The sequence below is a fragment of the Cajanus cajan genome, chromosome 1 (genome assembly GCF_000230855.2).
Source record: "Cajanus cajan strain Asha chromosome 1, NIPB_CcT2T_4, whole genome shotgun sequence".
NCBI classification, from domain to species: Eukaryota; Viridiplantae; Streptophyta; class Magnoliopsida; order Fabales; family Fabaceae; genus Cajanus; species Cajanus cajan.
The window spans coordinates 90277731-90293239 of record NC_138517.1 but is presented as its reverse complement, the minus strand read 5'-3'; the positions used below and the strand labels follow the sequence as shown (position 1 = coordinate 90293239).

The following is a 15509-nucleotide window of genomic DNA, read 5'->3' as shown; positions in this document are numbered from 1 at the left end:
CAAACCACGTTCTACTTCCTGAAAACATCTTTCAGAACGGGCCGTTCCAGGGCCGTTTCAGATTAAAAAAATGTTAAATTTTTTTATTCTGGAACGGACCGTTCAGGGCCCGTTTTAATTTAAAAAAAGGACTCTGTATTTTTAAGCAGAACGGCCTGTTCTACTTCCGGAACGGGCCGTTCCACTTCCAACATTTGCCCAATATGGGCCAGAAACACGAAAAAAAAAAATTTAAATAACTCAGAATTCGGTTCCCCGGAACCGAATTCTGAGTTGAAAAAACAAAAAAAATAAGATTTTGAAGCTCAGAATTCGGTTCCCCGTAAACAGTTCTATATTGGTAAATAAATATGCACAGTTAATACTTTTGTAATTTTTTTAAAAAAAATATTATTTAAGTAAAAATTTCTCTTTTGTATCTCCTTCAATTGGTTTCTCCTTTCCTTTGCTTAAGCCAATATTCACATTCAACACAAGAATTGGACCATTTTATTTTTATGGCCCAGTTAACAACGATAACGATTAAAAACATCATCTATAAAGTGTTATTTATTAGTTAATCAAAATAATAAAAGTTACTTTGTTTAGTTAAAATGAGAAAACACAAGTTGAAAAATGAAGGAAAAGCCTCATAATGTTTATTTATTTAGATAACCCTTTAAAAATCTAAATTTGGTTTTATCTCTCTACATTTTATCTTCTTTTTACTTTTTTTTTACCACATTTATCATTTCCTTCTCTTTTTATTTTTATTTATTGTCTCTGCCTTTTACTTTTACTCTCCAAAATTAGAGTATGCATGAATCATTATTCTTTTTATATCTATTTATTGAAAATATTTTTTTAAAATTAAAGCCCAAAAAGTTTAAAGGTTACTTCTTTAAATAAATGATTTTGGAAAAAGTACCAAAAACAAGTAAAAGTGCTTCCAATTAAAGAAGAAACTAACTACTTTCTTTCATTGTTCAAGCACTATTTATTTAAGAATACTAGTAAAATGCAATCTAAGTTATTTATAAAATTGGTCTAATATTTAATCTAAAAATTAATGATAAAAGATTAGTTATATCGCAACAGAAATCCAATTGTTATTTCTTGTAAGAGAAAAATTTAGTATACTCTTTATCACACTTTTTATTAGAAGTTTATTGAAAACACAATTTTATAATTTTACATTTAATGAGTATACTAATGAGTTTATTGTTTCTAATAAATTATAACCAATAATATATAAAAAAATGGTAAGAAATCTATTGCTAACACTCTTTCAATCAAAATATCCTTGGTTTTTAAAACTTCTCTCTATCCTTGGTCCTTGTATTCTTTATTTTTTTTTAAATTGTAAAATAAATTTTATTCACTTCTTTGGTCGCTGTTAGATATTGGCCGTGAACTTTGATGAGAAGCATTTGAAATAATAAGGAATATACGATGGATTTTGTGAGGTGAAGAAGCACGTTGTGCTCATCCACATGTTGCTTCATTAAAATGGTTTTGTTGGGACGTGCTTCTCTTGCAAATTATCTTCCTAAACATGGACAATATACAAGTGGAGTGGAATAGGTGGTTGAGTTATCCACGTGGCTAGAGGCAACATGGGATGAGGATGGACATCTAGTTCCCATTGGTCCGAAATCTATCCACGATAGCTTAAGATTTCTTCTACAGATTTCATTGTCCTACTTGGCCTTCTATCAGAATCCCTTAGATTTTCTCCCACTTCACATCCACTCATACATAAAAATCACTCCTAAGTGGTGCATTTGCAAAATAAACTTCAAAAGGAGCCTCTATTTTCTCACTGTCACTCCAGAGAACTTTGTAGAGAGATGGCAGCTGCAACATCTGGTGCTGTGGTAAATGGGTTGGGATCTTCCTTCTTGAGTGGAGGAAACAGGAGCCAAACCCTTCTGGCCACTGCTATCGGAGGCAAAGTTGGTGCTGCTGTCAGTCCCAGAAGACTCATTGTGGTAGCTGCTGCTGCACCAAAGAAGTCATGGATCCCTGGTGTTAGAGGTGGTGGGAATTTCATTGACCCAGAATGGCTTGATGGATCGTGAGTCTACCCAAATTCCTTCTCAAATTTTGGTTTTAAAATGTCCATGCATATTTAGCAATTAATTTTTCATGTTCTGAAAATTGTTTTCAAAATAACTGCCTTTAAAAACCGAAATGGTCGAGAGATGTTTTCTCATCCTCTTCTGTTTTGTGGTCTTAGATCAGGGGTATGAACCTGTGTAGATACAAGTTAAAATTTTAAGAGTTTCTCAACCGGAAAAACGTCTTTAATTTCAGTAAAGAAACTCTTCTAAACTTATACTCTGACAAGCTCTCACTCATCTGAAATGGTGTTGAATGTGGGGAGACATGAACTTGGTGTAGTTTGTATATTTTGAAAACTAAACAATTTGTCTTCAGATTTTGAATTATTGTGTTTGAATTGCAGGCTACCAGGTGACTACGGTTTTGACCCACTAGGGCTTGGCAAGGACCCAGCATTCCTGAAATGGTACAGAGAAGCTGAGCTGATTCACGGAAGGTGGGCAATGGCTGCAGTTGTAGGCATCTTTGTGGGGCAGGCATGGAGTGGAGTGCCATGGTTTGAGGCTGGAGCTGACCCCAATGCCATTGCTCCTTTCTCCTTTGGTTCTCTTTTGGGAACCCAATTGATTCTCATGGGGTGGGTTGAGAGCAAGAGATGGGTGGACTTCTTCAACCCAGACTCACAGTCAGTGGAATGGGCCACTCCATGGTCAAGAACAGCTGAGAACTTTGCCAATGCCACTGGTGAGCAAGGCTACCCTGGAGGCAAATTCTTTGACCCTTTGGGCTTTGCTGGCACTCTCAAGGATGGAGTTTACATCCCTGACACTGAGAAGCTGGAAAGATTGAAACTGGCTGAGATTAAGCATGCCAGGATTGCTATGTTGGCCATGCTCATTTTCTACTTTGAGGCTGGACAAGGGAAGACCCCCCTTGGCGCTCTTGGCTTGTAAACTAAACAATTCATGTAGATAATTGAACCGAGAGGCTAGACAGTTGCAAATGAACCTTTGTTCTGTGTGTGTTACCCCATGACAAATTCAAATTCCATGCTCTCTAATATTGGATGCATTCACTTTATCTCCGTACTCTAATCTAGCCATTGTATAAATACTTGCATTTACTTTTCTTTCCCAAAACAGGTGTAGCTTAAGTCATATGGGAGACTTGAAAATTTTACGTTACGTCATGTCTGTGTGGACAATTCGTAGAGTTTTAAGTATCCTTGTCATACGCAATGGGGTAAAATAACATACAAGGATTGAATTGCCATAAACAAATACTCTGAAAACAAATAAGAGAACACAAGGTCAAATGACAATGTGTTATCCAGCAAAGATAATCTCGCACTAAATAGAACCAAATGTTCAGTTAGATTTCATTGAAAATGCATACATTAAATTAAATGTTCACAATGTTCTGCATTCAAAAGCAGAAGCATTTAATTAAGAGATGCAAGAAAATAAACTCTATTCCAGTTGAAAGGATCTGTCTACTTATTCGCTCCCCATCGCCATCAAAAATTCACCCTCACATACAACTTCACCTCCAACATATGCCTTCCCTTCCATCTTGGCAATTCCAAATCGCTTTTGCAGCTTAGTAAGTGTCATTCTCATAACTAAGGTATCCCCTGCAATCACAGGCTTACGAAATCGCACTTTGTCTATTCCAGCAAAGAAGAAGTTTTCACGAGAACCTCCCACTTCAGGTTGCAACATGACCAACCCACCAACTTGTGCCATTGCCTGCAGCAAAAGACCTCACATTCATGTCCGTTTCTAAAGCAGATAATTACAACAGAAATCATACAATTTTTTTCCATTTACTTTCTTACATTCCAGGTTGAGATAGTTTCTCGTCAAATGGAACTTTTACATAGCTTTTTTGCAAGTAATTCTAAAACTTACTGATGGCTAGATATTGGACTCTTGCTGATGTTCTTATCAAATTTAAAATGGTAAAAAGTACACAAATTTAAACACAGTAGACACCAAGGGGCAACCTGTAATTTGAGTATAATGCACTCAACCCAGAAAACTGCATGCATACTACACTTGAATTTCATTTCCTATGAAAGTATGAAGTATGAACCACAAATGCCAAAAATGAGGCATGGATGAAACTTGACACAAAGAAAGAGCGTCACCTACATAAATAATTAAATATCACATTCTATCAAGGGAGAGTGCATGAACATGAAGTTAGTCAAAACTCAAAAGTACTAATCAATCTGAGTCTCCAAATTTTACATTTCAAGATGGTTTAGGGTTTAGGATTTATTTTAAAATTAATTAATCAGTAAAATTGAAGTCATTATTTTACGTAATACAGACCTGCAAAAGTATGGGAACTCGTGTACATGCCATGACTTAGAACCTTATATATTTTGGCCACACACGAGATTTGTTCCCACTTGTTTTTTAGAAGGGAAATCTAAGCAAGCTATAACATTGGATTAGCTAAAATACTCCCAAAGCTGTAGCTAGATAAAATACTCCAATTTATTTTTTAGAAGATTTTAGCAAGCCAGAACTTAAATTCGCTAAAATGTTACCAACGGTGTATCGTGTATGTGTTAACATCTAAAATACTGGTTAATTATTCAAAATCCTGAAAATGTCCCTCACTCACACTCTTTTTGTGAGAATGACAAATTAATTTTCCCCTCCTTAAGATGAGTGTCCAGGGAAACTCATGAACATAAGAATGTGTCATTGTCTTACATAAGAAATGCCATATAGGTAGTGTCTATGTTTAATTCAACATGTAGATGCAAAGACATGTGCCTAAGCTGCATACACGATATTGATCAGATGGATGAGCTTTTGATAAGTCTCAGAATCTAGCACAGAGGAGCACTATTCTTATCAAACAACGGGCTAAAAAAAGCACAAGCCTACTATTGTTGCACTGCTAAAATAAATATTCAATCACACATTTAAAATCTATGCAAGTTGCAAACAGGATAAGAGCATGTCTTATAGATGACCCCAACATTATTTATATACAATTAATACATATATAGAACACCTGTGTACTTGCTAGCTCTGGCTACATTCAGGACTGGGGAGCAAACCAATGATGTTAAACTAAGTCAAGATTTTTTCACTTACAATACCCAATCAGTAACTCATAGCTTAATTGATTTGTTGATGGCAATAGCCGGGTTAGGGTAACATGAAGAACTAGCACAATCTAGAATTCCAAGATCTTTCAAAAATTCCTATCCCATGTGACTGAAAAAATTTATCCTCCAATTCAAGCTTTTTTTATCCTATGATGCAAAGCATGCACAATACTACAGTAGACTAGTTCACTCTTTTAGTGCATTTTCAATATATGTAATAAAGGGAATAAAATATAGGCAAATATTTACATTTACCACATTCAGTCCTATAAGTACGAATACACTAGAGAGGTAGAAGACTTGCATGAATAAGTGAGATTATAATAACAACATAGATTCATTTTGTAGAAGAAAACAGTCAACTTTACTGTTTCATACAGCAAGGAAGAGAGTAATCATTGTTCAAAAGCATCTACATTAACTCCTTAAAAATTTTATTATTGATATTTAAGCAAATTTATAGGTTTTCTCACGTGTTAATTTGGTTAAACCTCTTTAACAGACAGTGCACTTCTTAGTGTGGCAAATTTATAGGTTTATTAACAACCATGTTAATCTACTATGCATGTTACCTGATATGATGATGCCTAAAATCATTTAAAAATTATATTACAGAAGTTCCATTTCAACTGCAAATACAACAAGTTTACAAACATGCAAATGGATACATCATTTTGCAGATGCAAATTTTATAAGAGATTATTACTTCTCAATTCTTACAGTTTCAAATGAACTACTATTGTAAGGAATGAGGATACATCATAAATCCAAGTAAAGCAAGAAAGATTGATGCGATATCACAAAATTTACACAACTAAACTTAGGTGTAGACATCATAACAAATCCGTTCTATTTTATCTAATCCAATAAACAAATTACCACATTCCAGAAACACAAAAAATATCATCATATACTTAGAGACAAGGCAAGGACAATATAATAAGAGATATTTCAAAGATAGGGGCATAGTGTATTATAGTTTAGTACCTCGACCATTAGAACACCAGGCATGATTGGTCTTTCAGGAAAATGTCCAGGAAAGAAGTTGTCATTTATTGTCACATTCTTTATGGCCACTGCAGAAACTCCAGGATTGTATTCAATCACTCTATCCACCAGAAGAAAAGGAAACCTGAAGGATAAAAAAAGTGGCAAATTTGAATCTAATTTATATAATTAACAAAACAATTTAGAAAATGAGAAATGTTGAGAGAGTACCTATGGGGCAAAATATCACGAATCTGATTGATATCCATGACGGTAGGGAATGCGGGATACCCTGCAAAATGCACGAACGTGGTATTTCAGTTGTCAAAGAAGAAAAGAAATTGGAATGAAGAGAGGGAAACAAAATCCATACTTAATTCAATGGGGGTGTCGTGTTGAGGAGCATTAGCATTATCCGAGGAGCAAAAGGTGGTGAGCGACGTCGTTTTCCTCAAGGGGGTAGGGAAGTGACGGGATCTAGTGTTGGGGAATTTGAGAAGTGAAAATTTGGGTTGCGAGGAAAGGGGTTTTGGTTTGGACGGAGCAGAAATGGGAGAAAACAATGCGTTGGAGAAAGAAGAAGCTGCCATTGGCACACCAGAGGATGTAATCGTAATCGAAGTGAGTGTGGAATTGCAACACAGGCTAATTCACGTTAAAAGCGAAGGAAGGCGACAAAAACAAGAAAGTTCAATGCTACGTTTTGAGTTTCAGGTAGGGCGGAGCCTCCCATGTTGTCTGTCCAGTGTCCACTGTTGGACTATAAAAACTATAACTCTTTCTGTCTGTCACTCTGTAGTTAGTTGCTTACTATTTCAATGTTGGATCTCTTCTAGGCCCATTTCAAATCTAATGGCCCAACCTCATACGCAGGTATGCACCTTCACTCATTTTAACAATTTTGTTCAATAGCTTTCAATTTTTAGCTAACAAGTAACGACTCTCAAATATGGATTAGCTACTTTTTCAGCTTTAAACTAGCTTATAAACTATGTTTATAAAACATAACCTTCGTTCCCATAATATTTAAGGAAATTCACGATCATTAAAGTGAAATAAATTATGCATATTACTCACAACAGGATCGATGCACTTGTAGCTAGTAAAACAATTGTTTCTGTTAGGTCCAGAGTAGGCTTAATAGTTACTCACAGCTAAAACAAGAGATGAGTAAAAAGAGACAAGGGAGAGAATAACCACAGAAAAAAATATTATTTACTGAAAGGGAGGAAATTACAACACTTCTCTCTCTATAACTTACTCCTTTCTATTAGGAGACTACTACTACCGAGAACAGATCTCAAGGTGTATAAGAGAGGAAGAGAGAAGAGAAGAAGATTTGGGATGAAAATTATGATTTTCAGCTTCCCTATTTATAGGAAAGTCCCAATGGCATTTTCGTAATTTCTCCTAAACTTTTAATATTATTTTATTATCATGTGGGACCCGCTTTTAATTTTAAATTAAAAAAGCCACCGAAAGTGGCATTGGCAGCTGGTGGCAGCTGTTCCCAACATTTCTCCCACTTGAAGATTATGATTAAGTTAATCATATCTTCACACCATTGATACTTCATGTTGCTTATGTTTCCAATAGGCCAAATAAGGATTGACACCATGTAAACTTGTCAGTGTTGACAGGTTTTGTCATTACGTCTGCTATGTTGTCTTTTGTATGGATCTTCTGCATATCCACTTTTCCTTCTTCTACTACTTCACGAACAAAGTGATATTGAATTCCTATGTGCTTTGTCCTGGAATGAAAGGCTGGATTCCTTGCAATGTGCAAGGCACTCTGACTGTCACAATACACAGTAATTTTCTCCTGCTTGTGCCCGAGTTCTTCCAGTAACCTTTGAATCCAAATTGCTTCCTTGCATGCTTGCGTAGCTGCCATGTATTCAGCTTCTGTAGTAGATAGAGCTACAACAGTCTGTAACTTAGACAACCAGCTCACTGCTCCTCCAGCAAGTGTAAACACATAACCAGTAGTAGATTTTCGTTTATCCAGATCTCCTGCAAAATCTGAATCAACATAGCCTCTGACAACAAACTCCGATCCTTCAAAACATAATGCAACATCTGAGGTTCCTTTGATATATCTAAGGATCCTCTTTACAATACTCCAATGCTCTCTACCAGGATCTGCCATAAACCTACTGACCGCTCCCACTGCTTGTGCAATGTCTGGTCTCGTACAAATCATGGCATACATAAGGCTTCCCACCGCTGATGCATACGGCACTCGAGACATTTCCATCCTCTCTGCTTCGTTGCTAGGACTCATACTTGAGGATAATTTGTAATTGACAGGAAGTGGGGTCGAAATTGGCTTACAGTCTTGCATGTTGAAGCGCCGCAAGACTTTCAATAAATAATTCTTCTGAGAAAGCCAAATCCTCCTGTTTTTTCTGTCTCGGTGAATTTGCATCCCTAAAATCTTGTTTGCTGGTCCCAAGTCCTTCATATCAAACTCCCTAGCCAATTGTGCCTTTAATTCTTGGATCTGATCTTTGTTGGGGCCTACCACCAACATGTCATCCACATACAACAGCAAGATGATGAAATCATTGTCATCAAACCTATTGTAGTACGTACAATGGTCTGAACTCAGTCTGTTGTAACCAAGGCTAATAATGAAGGAATCAAATCTCTTATACCAACACCTTGGCGCCTGCTTTAAACCGTACAGAGATTTGGTCAACCTACAAACCAAGTTTTCTTTTCCTTGTTCTTTAAAGCCTTCTGGTTGGAGCATATATATTTCTTCTTGGAGTTCCCCATGAAGAAACGCAGTCTTTACATCAAGTTGATCAAGATGTAAATTAAATGCAGCACACATAGCTAGAACAACTCTGATTGTGGTTAATCGGACAACTGGCGAGAATATCTCGTTAAAATCAATGCCCGCTTTCTGAGCATATCCCTTAACCACCAATCTTGCACGATATCTCTCCACTTGATCATTGCCATCACGTTTGATCTTATAGACCCATTTGCAACCAATGGCTTTTCGACCTTTTGGAAGATCAACAAGTTCCCATGTTTTATTTCTATGTAAGGCCTCCATTTCTTCATGCATTGCTGCCATCCACTGAGAAACATCAGAACTCCTCAACGCCTCTTGAAAGGTTGATGGTTCTCCTTCTTCAGTTAAGAGACAGTACGCATCATGACTTGCCATAACATAGTCTGAATGCCAAGATGGTCTCCTTCTCTCACGTCTTATTTGTTGAACTTCTTCATCATTGGCTTCATCTGGTTCTTGTTCCTCATGCTCTTGTTCTGCTTCAGAGGTGTCATCCTTTTTAGACTTTCCTCCTATCTCCACTATACTGGTGTCTTTGATAGTGCTGTCATTTTCCTGCTCCTTTTGCAGTTCAGTTTCTGCAAAGACTACATCCCTGCTAACAACAACCTTGCGGGCAGTGGGATCCCACAAGCGATACCCCTTAACATTGTCAGCATAACCCAAGAATATACATTTCCTGGATTTTGGGTCCAGCTTTGTTCTTTCTTGGGAGTTGTACATCACGTACACAGGACATCCAAACACATGTAATGAAGAATAATTTGATGGTTTTCCATTCCACATCTCCATTGGTGTCTTCAAACCAATTGCTGTTGATGGTGAGCGATTGATCAAATAACAAGCAGTTTTGACTGCTTCTGCCCAGAAAGACTTGGCTAATCCTGCAGTTCTCAACATAGCTCTTGTCCTTTCTAGAAGAGTTCGATTCATCCGCTCTGCTACCCCATTCTGCTGAGGTGTATGAGCAACTGTAAATTGCCTCTTGATACCCTCTTGCTTGCAGAATGCCAGAAAATCACCATCTATATATTCTCCTCCATTATCTGTCCTTAAGCACTTAATCCTTTTTCCAGTATCAAGTTCCACCTGTGCTTTAAATTCCTTGAATACTGGGAACACATCTGACTTCTTCTTGATTGGGTACACCCACAATCTCCGGGAATAATCATCAATAAATGATACAAAATATTTTGCTCCTCCCATGGAAATTTCTGGTGATTCCCAAACATCAGAATGGATCAAGTCAAGTATGTGTTTGCTCCTTGTAGTTACTTTGGCAAATTGTAATCTATGTTGCTTGCTTGTCACACAGTGCTCACAAAATGGTAAGGTTACCATTTTAAGCCCTGACAAGAGATTACGTTCCGCAAGAATTTTCAGGCCTCGCTCTGACATATGTCCTAGTCTACGATGCCACATCATCGTTGCCTCTTCTTGACTTATTGCTGCAACTGATGCATCTGCTTCTTGCAACGTTTCTCCCAAAAGCAAGTATAGATTTGATGTGATCTTCTCAGCTTTCATCACCACCAAATTGCCTTTAACTACCTTCAAGATTCCACCTTCAACGTGGATCTTGCACTTGAGATCATCTAGTTGCCCAATGGACAATAGATTCTTTTTCAAGCCCTTCACATGTCGTACCCCTTGAATTGTACGAATAGTACCATCATACATTTTTAATTTGATAGTACCAACTCCAGCAATTTCCAAAGCATGATCATTTCCCATAAATACGGATCCTCCTGAGATTGATTCATAAGTGCAAAACCAATCTCTATTTGGAGTCATGTGCCAGGTTGCACCTGAATCCAATATCCAACATTCATGGAGTTGTTTTTCGCCTCTGGAACTTATTGCTTCACTGTACAAGATTTCTCCATCTTCTTGGGTACTAGCAACACAACCTTGAGAGGTTGACGCTTCAAAATTCTTCCCTCCTCCACTCTTCTTGTGCCAACAATCTTTCTTCATGTGCCCTCTCATGCCACAATTATAGCATTTGAGGTTCTTCCTTCCTCGAGATTTTGATCTACCATGATTTTGACTCCCACTGGAGCCACGTTCCATTGATCTTCCTCTCATCATCGTCAAAGCTTCTGCTTGCTTTGAACTTTCCAGTCTGTCTTCCTTATTCTTTCGCCTGGACTCTTCTTCAAGAATAGCTCCGGCAACATCCTCAAAGGATAGACGACCAACAACATTATTGTTTGTTATGTTGATGATGAGTTGATCATATGAATCTGGTAAACTCTGAAGTAGAAGCTCCGCACGTTCATTTTCCACTATGTTGAAATCAGCTGTTGAAAGCTGAGCAAATAGCGTATTCAGATTGTTGATGTGGTCCGTCACTGCTGTGGACTCACTCATTCGAAGAGTGTAGAGTTTCCTCTTTAAGAATATTCTGGTGTGAAGTGACTTGACCTCGTATAATTTTACGAGCGTGTCCCAAATCTCCTTTGCAGTTGTCTTCTCTGCTATGCTCGACAAAACTGAATCAGCCATTGCTAAGTGCAAATTGGCAACAGCATTGTCATCCATTTCTCTCCACTTTTCATCAGTAATATCTGATGGTCTGCCTTCAATTGCTTTAAGACAGTTGTCTTTTCTCAAAATTGCTCTTATCTTCAACTTCCACAAAGAGAAATTATTCCCTTTGAACTTCTCTATCTCAAACTTTGCTGCCATAATTTCTTCTATTAAACCGACTTAAGTAACTTCCACTAGAATAGTACCGCCTACTGGAACAATGATAAAATCCAGTAACAAGAATAATTCTTTTCTGATGTGACTGATCAGACAATACTGCAGCCACAGAGCATACTAAGAATTTTCTCCGATACTATACCAATGTACACCACAGCGGAATAATAAACAACCTAGTGGCTCTGATACCACTGTTAGGTCCAGAGTAGGCTTAATAGTTACTCACAGCTAAAACAAGAGATGAGTAAAAAGAGACAAGGGAGAGAATAACCACAGAAAAAAATATTATTTACTGAAAGGGAGGAAATTACAACACTTCTCTCTCTATAACTTACTCCTTTCTATTAGGAGACTACTACTACCGAGAACAGATCTCAAGGTGTATAAGAGAGGAAGAGAGAAGAGAAGAAGATTTGGGATGAAAATTATGATTTTCAGCTTCCCTATTTATAGGAAAGTCCCAATGGCATTTTCGTAATTTCTCCTAAACTTTTAATATTATTTTATTATCATGTGGGACCCGCTTTTAATTTTAAATTAAAAAAGCCACCGAAAGTGGCATTGGCAGCTGGTGGCAGCTGTTCCCAACAGTTTCAAATAAAAATATATCCATGTAATAAATAAAATGTTTTAAGATTTTTTTTTACTATTAATTTTGGTGGTGAGTAAGAGTAATCTTATTTTATTTACGTTTTTTATTTAATCTAAAAAACTTTTTTTGAAACAGCATTGCTCGAACCAGTTGTAATATAATGTTGGCACGGAAAGGTTATAGTCATGAAAAGTTTGTTACTAGAGTCAGCATCATGTTGTCGCTGTCTTCTAAAAACCATAATCAGCAAATGAATATTAATTAGTGTTGCATTCCCACGGTAATCACATCACATGGTATTGTCTTTAGATTCAAACCACTAATTAGCAAATGTCTCTTTTCGACCATTAATTATATCCACTACGTACTCGATCCTTCTCATCAACCAGATATAATTAAGATCAACAACTTGTATCAATCAGAAGATCAAACTCATAAAATTTTTCGTTGTCCCACATAGCTAGAAATATCTCATTCTATTTATTATTAATGCAAGTTGATTGAGTAAACCGAAATTATAGAAAAAAAATAGTAAAAACACTATGGACAAGTTGTGCATTAATATTTTGTAGCTTTTTCATATCATAGATAATACAGCTAGCTTTGATCATTTTATGGTAGACAGATTTCAATGGCGGAAGCTGCTATATATAGTTACCACCCGTCAATTCTTTTAAACAACTTATCGAATATAGTACTATAAGTTATAACACCAATTATTGCACTCGATAGAGTGCCACTGTATATACCACACTCTTTTAATACTTTTTTTTTCTTTCTAATATATGCTTTTTATATTCGATTAAAATTTATTAAAAATTACATGATTATGACCATAAACCCGCATGCACACTATCGAGTCATCCCCACACTTCTGATATTTGTTTAAACTCGGATCAAACCAAGCTTAATATTATGAATTTCATGATATCTATATGCTTCACGCGATTCTTTAAGACAAAACTACACTTTATCATAATTAAGCTATAGCATATATATAGTAAGCTTTAGCGTTAATGGGAGGAAACGAAGGGAAAAGATTATTTTAAAAATAATTAATTTAGTTTAAATATTTAAAAGCAAAAAGAGAGAATATGAGGATCCTTGTCTTTATTTTAAATATTAAGGGAATTTGTGAGAGAGGCTTCAGATTTAATAAAATATCTTAAAAATTTATTCTATTACATTTTCTGTAACTTTTACACTTCCGAAACATTTTGTCTCACCAGCAAAAACAGAAGAAAAAGAAATTTGAGACTACGAAGTTATGATATACACTTGAAGAAAGATAAATAAAACCACTTTTTGGAAGCAATGTATCAATCTATTTCAAGTGGGTAGCTAGTTGATAGCAGAACAAATCTTGCGAATTTCACCATCAGTACCGGTCTTCAACTCAATGTTGCTCATCTTCACCATAGACCTTCCAAATTCCACGTTGAATACCAAGCCTTTGAGGACCACATACCTCTGCACAAATGTCTTTGTGGAAGCATCATTCCAAAGCGCTTGATCAGACTGAAGAATTCCACGTCCGTTCCTCAAGTTAGCGAAGTAAGATGCATCAAATCTGTTTTGACTACCGGTGTCTAGTGCAACTCGGTTTGAAGCACCACTGTTTTGAGGGCACAGTGCTCGTAGTTGAGGAAGAAATGAAGGGTTGATGGAAGAGTCAGGACCATTTGCAGTGAAGTTGTATAATCTGTTACTGAAGAATTGACAAGCTGTTGTTCCAATTGTATGTCCACCTATATATACATTCACCAAAATATAAATATTTAGTTCAACTCTCTATTGTGAACTAGTCCTACCTTAATTTCATATAACCTTTTCTTAATTGTATAGTCGTTGAGAACTAACGTCTTTTAATTTATTAAAACAGCTACAAAGTAAACGTCATATATATATATGTGTATATATATATATGTGTATATATATATATATATATATATATATATATATATATATATCACTTGACAATGAGAGAAAACTAATTAAGACCTAAAAAAGATGTTTCCATTTTCCGATGAACACGTATAAGAAAAGTACTTGTTGCATCTGAAAAAGTCAACAATTCAGCTCAGTATTGTCATTGTATTTGTATTTTGCCACTACGTAGTGAGAACTGAGCTATCACAAATTAAAGCAACCGTGACACTATTTGATTATAGGTATAGGTAATTACCAACAAGGGTGACGAGGTCTTGAGTGTTGAGACCCTTAGCTGAGAACTTTTGTTTTTGAACATCAACAGAGTCAAAAGGAGCTGGCAAGTTATTTACATCGGAAGCCTGTGATATGCGTCCATCTCTGCGTCCAGTAGGCACCTGCCAACTAAGTCCACCACTCTGCCATGCAAAAATATAGACAAATTTTATTTATAAACTCATTACATAAAAGTATATGAGATTCAAACATTGCAATATAATCTGAGTTAATTACCAGCACAACGGAATCACGAGCAGCAAGAGCAAGGATGTCAGCACAAGACACAACACCGGGGCATGCAGCTTCGAGCTGTGTCTTTGCATCATCAATGACTTCATAACCTCTTAAACCAAGGTTTGCAAATGCTGTTCTCTCAGTGCCAGCACCAGCAATGAGAACGGAAGCATCACAACCTTGGACAAAGCAGTCATGGAAGTGCATCCGAAGCAACCCAGCAGCCAAGGTAGGATCAGATCTAACGTGGGATTGAACCGTGGACCTAACAATGAACTCAGCGCGTGGACATGCACTTGAATAGAACCCTACACGCGTCCCTTGGCCATGCACCGTGTTGACAATGGCCAAAGCAAGCAAAAGACACACTAGGGGGTGCAAACTACGTCCTTCCATTTTTGTGAGGGAAAAGTTTCAAATGCACAACGTAACCTAAGTGAAATGAAACTAAGAAAGGTTATATATATGAAATAGAAAATGTTTGTTTAGGCAAGTGAATGAGAGAGTGTGGAATAGAATGCGATGAGGAGGAGTATTTATAAGAGTGGTTTGGTCAACTTAAGCTGAAAAGTAAGCAAAACCGGCTGGTACAAAACAAAAAGTATTGATCATGAAATGATAAGGCTAAGGCCTAAGGGTCACGGGTTTTGGTTGTCTTGTGAATTGGGATACCGCGTCAGTAGTCAAAGGGTGTTTACTTTTTCCTATCACCACCACTAGCATGCAAGTAAGTGGAATCTAATGCTCAGTCCAATCTAATGTTCACGTAACCATGTTGACTTTTCCCCCTCTCTTTAT

General features: G+C 36.7%; 3 protein-coding genes across 3 annotated transcripts; 1 reads left to right on the top strand and 2 right to left on the bottom strand.

Moving 5' to 3' along the window:
• The first annotated feature begins 1741 nt into the window (after window positions 1–1741).
• Window positions 1742–3131, top strand: LOC109804875 (chlorophyll a-b binding protein CP24 10A, chloroplastic). The gene is made up of 2 exons (XM_020366775.3): window positions 1742–2056; window positions 2447–3131. Exons 1-2 carry the CDS (start codon window positions 1830–1832, stop codon window positions 2994–2996), a joined length of 777 nt encoding a protein of 258 aa, XP_020222364.1. The 5' UTR covers window positions 1742–1829; the 3' UTR covers window positions 2997–3131.
• A 266-nt stretch (window positions 3132–3397) lies between these two features.
• Window positions 3398–6895, bottom strand: LOC109804876 (uncharacterized). Its single transcript, XM_020366776.3, has 4 exons — window positions 6534–6895; window positions 6392–6452; window positions 6161–6305; window positions 3398–3791 (listed from the first exon to the last, which is right to left on the bottom strand). The coding sequence occupies exons 1-4, from the start codon at window positions 6748–6750 to the stop codon at window positions 3540–3542; spliced, it is 675 nt and encodes a 224-aa protein (XP_020222365.1). The 5' UTR covers window positions 6751–6895; the 3' UTR covers window positions 3398–3539.
• A 6525-nt stretch (window positions 6896–13420) lies between these two features.
• Window positions 13421–15229, bottom strand: LOC109805194 (cationic peroxidase 2). The gene is made up of 3 exons (XM_020367202.3): window positions 14712–15229; window positions 14455–14617; window positions 13421–14017 (listed from the first exon to the last, which is right to left on the bottom strand). Exons 1-3 carry the CDS (start codon window positions 15105–15107, stop codon window positions 13611–13613), a joined length of 966 nt encoding a protein of 321 aa, XP_020222791.1. The 5' UTR covers window positions 15108–15229; the 3' UTR covers window positions 13421–13610.
• Between the last annotated feature and the right edge of the window lie 280 nt (window positions 15230–15509).

Coding starts and splice junctions, on each gene's coding strand:
- LOC109804875 (XM_020366775.3), top strand. CDS start 1,830: ATGGCAGCTGCAACATCTGGTGCTGTGGTAAATGGGTTGGGATCTTCC. Junction 2,057..2,446: donor CCAGAATGGCTTGATGGATC/GTGAGTCTACCC, acceptor TTTGAATTGCAG/GCTACCAGGTGACTACGGTT.
- LOC109805194 (XM_020367202.3), bottom strand. CDS start 15,107: ATGGAAGGACGTAGTTTGCACCCCCTAGTGTGTCTTTTGCTTGCTTTG. Junction 14,618..14,711: donor CTCGTGATTCCGTTGTGCTG/GTAATTAACTCA, acceptor TTTGCATGGCAG/AGTGGTGGACTTAGTTGGCA. Junction 14,018..14,454: donor AGACCTCGTCACCCTTGTTG/GTAATTACCTAT, acceptor ATGTATATATAG/GTGGACATACAATTGGAACA.
- LOC109804876 (XM_020366776.3), bottom strand. CDS start 6,750: ATGGCAGCTTCTTCTTTCTCCAACGCATTGTTTTCTCCCATTTCTGCT. Junction 6,453..6,533: donor CGACACCCCCATTGAATTAA/GTATGGATTTTG, acceptor TGCATTTTGCAG/GGTATCCCGCATTCCCTACC. Junction 3,792..6,160: donor CTGGTGTTCTAATGGTCGAG/GTACTAAACTAT, acceptor CTTTTGCTGCAG/GCAATGGCACAAGTTGGTGG.